General features: G+C 43.4%; 1 protein-coding gene across 1 annotated transcript; it reads right to left on the bottom strand.

Annotated features, from left to right (window-relative positions):
• Nucleotides 1-1,441: 1,441 nt before the first annotated feature.
• LOC112079938 (protein RCC2 homolog) lies at nt 1,442-2,705 on the bottom strand. Its single transcript, XM_024145738.2, has 3 exons — nt 2,511-2,705; nt 2,277-2,354; nt 1,442-2,145 (listed from the first exon to the last, which is right to left on the bottom strand). Exons 1-3 carry the CDS (start codon nt 2,640-2,642, stop codon nt 2,041-2,043), a joined length of 315 nt encoding a protein of 104 aa, XP_024001506.2. The 5' UTR covers nt 2,643-2,705; the 3' UTR covers nt 1,442-2,040.
• Between the last annotated feature and the right edge of the window lie 19 nt (nt 2,706-2,724).

Genomic DNA, 2,724 nt, shown 5'->3' with positions numbered 1-2,724 from the left:
CTACGGTGAAGCATGGTGGAGGCAGACTAGTCAGATCAAGGGAAAGATGAACGTAGCAAAGTAGAGATCCTTGATGAAAACCTACTCTAAAGCTCTCAGGACCTCTGACTGGGGTGAAAGTTCTCCTTCCAACAGGAGAACGACCCTAAGCACACAGCCAAGACAACACAGGAGTGGCTTTGGGACAAGTCTCAGAATGTCCTTGAGTGGCCCAGCCAGAGCCCAGACTTGAACCCGATCGAACATCTCTGGAGAGACCTGAAAATAGTTGTGCAGCGACGCTCCCCATCCAACCTGAAAGAGCATGAGAGGATCTGCAGAGAATGAGAGAAACCCCCCAAATACAGGTGTGCCAAGCTTGTGGCGTCATTCCCAAKACTCGAGGCTGTAATTGCTTCCAAAGGTGCTTCACCAAAGTACTCAGTAAAGGATCTGAATACTTATGTAAATTTAAGATTTTTGATTTAAAAATTTTTTTAAATGTGCAATAATGTCAACCTGTATTTACCTTGTCATTATGTGATAGTGTGTAGATTGCAGGGGAAATAAAACCATTTTAATCAATTTTTGAATAAAAATTTACCAAAATGTTGAAAAAGGGGTCTGAATACTTTCCGAATGCACCGTACAACGCTTTTTTTTGTTGCTCACGCCTAGATTACTGTAACTGAGCCAGATCGACAGACCGAAACGGGGAAAAAAATAAGGCATTTTCCTACCAGTGGTGTTTCCACTAGTAAATGGGGAAACCAAGGCTTTCTGAAGGCATTGGGCGCATTCACCAAATTGTGCCAGAAAAACTGATCAATACTCAGAGCTCCATTTTCTGTACATAATTCAAATTAGGGCAGCATAAATAGTAGCATTTGATTATCAGATTTTTTCATCAAAACTCCATTGCACAGCAGTAAGTTGTTGGCTTTAGTAGCCAATACATAATTTGTAATACCAGGGTAGCATCTTACATCATGTCCCCCCCCCTTCAAATTCACTATAAATATAATAACATAATCTATGGGATTATTTAGGATGCTCAACACAGGAGTTTATGAAATAAAGAATTTTAACAGCAGTGCAGATTCACACTAAAACAGAGGCACACAACTCAAGTCCTCCCAAAATCAAATTCATGCTGGTTTTCATCATTCCCAAGACTGCAGTGTCCACAGCTGGTTTCCCAGGCTAAAAAGTAATAAGGGGGAAAAAATCAAACAAATATCAGGAATGACAACAAGCAGACAGTGGCCTTTGAGGGACAGTTGCGCATCCTCAACGCCAACATTTAATCATACAAGTGAAGAGAAACCAAAGAATGTAACATAAGTCAATGGCCGGAGAGCATCAACTTGGTGACACAAATGTCTCAGATCCCGATTGTGTTCTGACAATGCATACAGATCGACCTGACAAAGACTAATACTGCCATGGACCTCATGAACAAATTAAACTAAATTCAGCAATTGGTCTTTGGGAACAAACACAAAGAAACATTTACTCCATACCCCCAAACGACAATTTTAAAAGGCATGGAGTGTTGGTCTTGAAGTGATCCCTCACTTGGAAATGAATCTGCCCAAAGAGGACTGATGTAGCACCTGTTATGGTGAGGGAGAGGACATTGATCAGTTCAACAGAAGAATAAAAAGACTTCATGAAAATATAGTGAACTCTTCAGTGGAGTTGCATGGATTTTGGGGTAGGAGTAGAACCCAGAGAGGAATAACGTGCTTGGAGAGTTGAGTGGTAGAGTTCCTCTATCCAGCTGTAGAAATCTGACAAGCGTTGTGAGCAGGATGTATTCTGTCCAGTGGATTTGTTTCAGTCTTAGTTGTTGTGGCGCATTTTTTTCATTTAACCTCTGAATCTATGGCCTAGACCTGACTTGTTTTTCAAAGTGTATGCATACATATTCATGGAAGCCCACCCTCCCCAGCCATCCATCATGACTTACAAAGGTGACATAAAGGGCAGGTGCATTCTGGAGAATCGGTTGTCTCTGGAGTAAAAAAATAAAAGGTGAGGCAGCTGGATGGTGCCCTATCAGAGCGTGCGTGGGTTGTACTCTGGCAGCTTCTTGAGCTTCTCTTGTTCCTGTGGAGTATCCTGTCTGGCGATGACCAGGCAGTGTGCGTATCCCATCACCACCTGCAACCACAAACACCCAAATGTTTCAGCCCAAAGAGTGAACATGCACCTAAATGCAGTTCCCATCTACAGATTACATAAGTGGGAATTCAAATTCATCACTGTTTTCATTCTCTGTTGCTGCTCCACACCTGTTCAGTGTAAACTCCATCCAGGGTCTTCACCTCCTGAGCAGTAGTGGAGGACTTGGCCTTGTTGTCTCCGTATCCCTGTAACAAATCACAAAACCCATGTCATAACAGGTAGAGAAGCCAGAAGAGGTGTGCCAATTCAGCAGTCTTTCGAGCACACAAGTACATTTCTATAATGGTACAGCACTTTGGGTGCGAGAAGTCTGCTTTATAAATACACCAATTAAAACTKACCAGTTCCCCAAAGGTGGGGGAGGGTCCCCAGCTGATGGTGCTGTCGTCTGCAGCGATAACGATACTGCTTTTCCCGCACGCCAGACTGCGGACCTTCCAGCCACACAGGTCCTGCACGGACTTGGGGTACATGGTAGACTCCCGCGAGGTATTGGTGACCCCCCAGAAAAACAGCCCTCCTGCACACAAAATGTTAATATTGTAGCTTCCTTAT

Source organism: Salvelinus sp. IW2-2015, unplaced genomic scaffold (genome assembly GCF_002910315.2).
Source record: "Salvelinus sp. IW2-2015 unplaced genomic scaffold, ASM291031v2 Un_scaffold10405, whole genome shotgun sequence".
NCBI classification, from domain to species: domain Eukaryota; kingdom Metazoa; phylum Chordata; class Actinopteri; order Salmoniformes; family Salmonidae; genus Salvelinus; species Salvelinus sp. IW2-2015.
This window is presented reverse-complemented; position numbering and strand designations above follow the sequence as displayed.

Coding starts and splice junctions, on each gene's coding strand:
- LOC112079938 (XM_024145738.2), bottom strand. CDS start 2,642: ATGTACCCCAAGTCCGTGCAGGACCTGTGTGGCTGGAAGGTCCGCAGT. Junction 2,146..2,276: donor ATGGAGTTTACACTGAACAG/GTGTGGAGCAGC, acceptor TTGTGGTTGCAG/GTGGTGATGGGATACGCACA.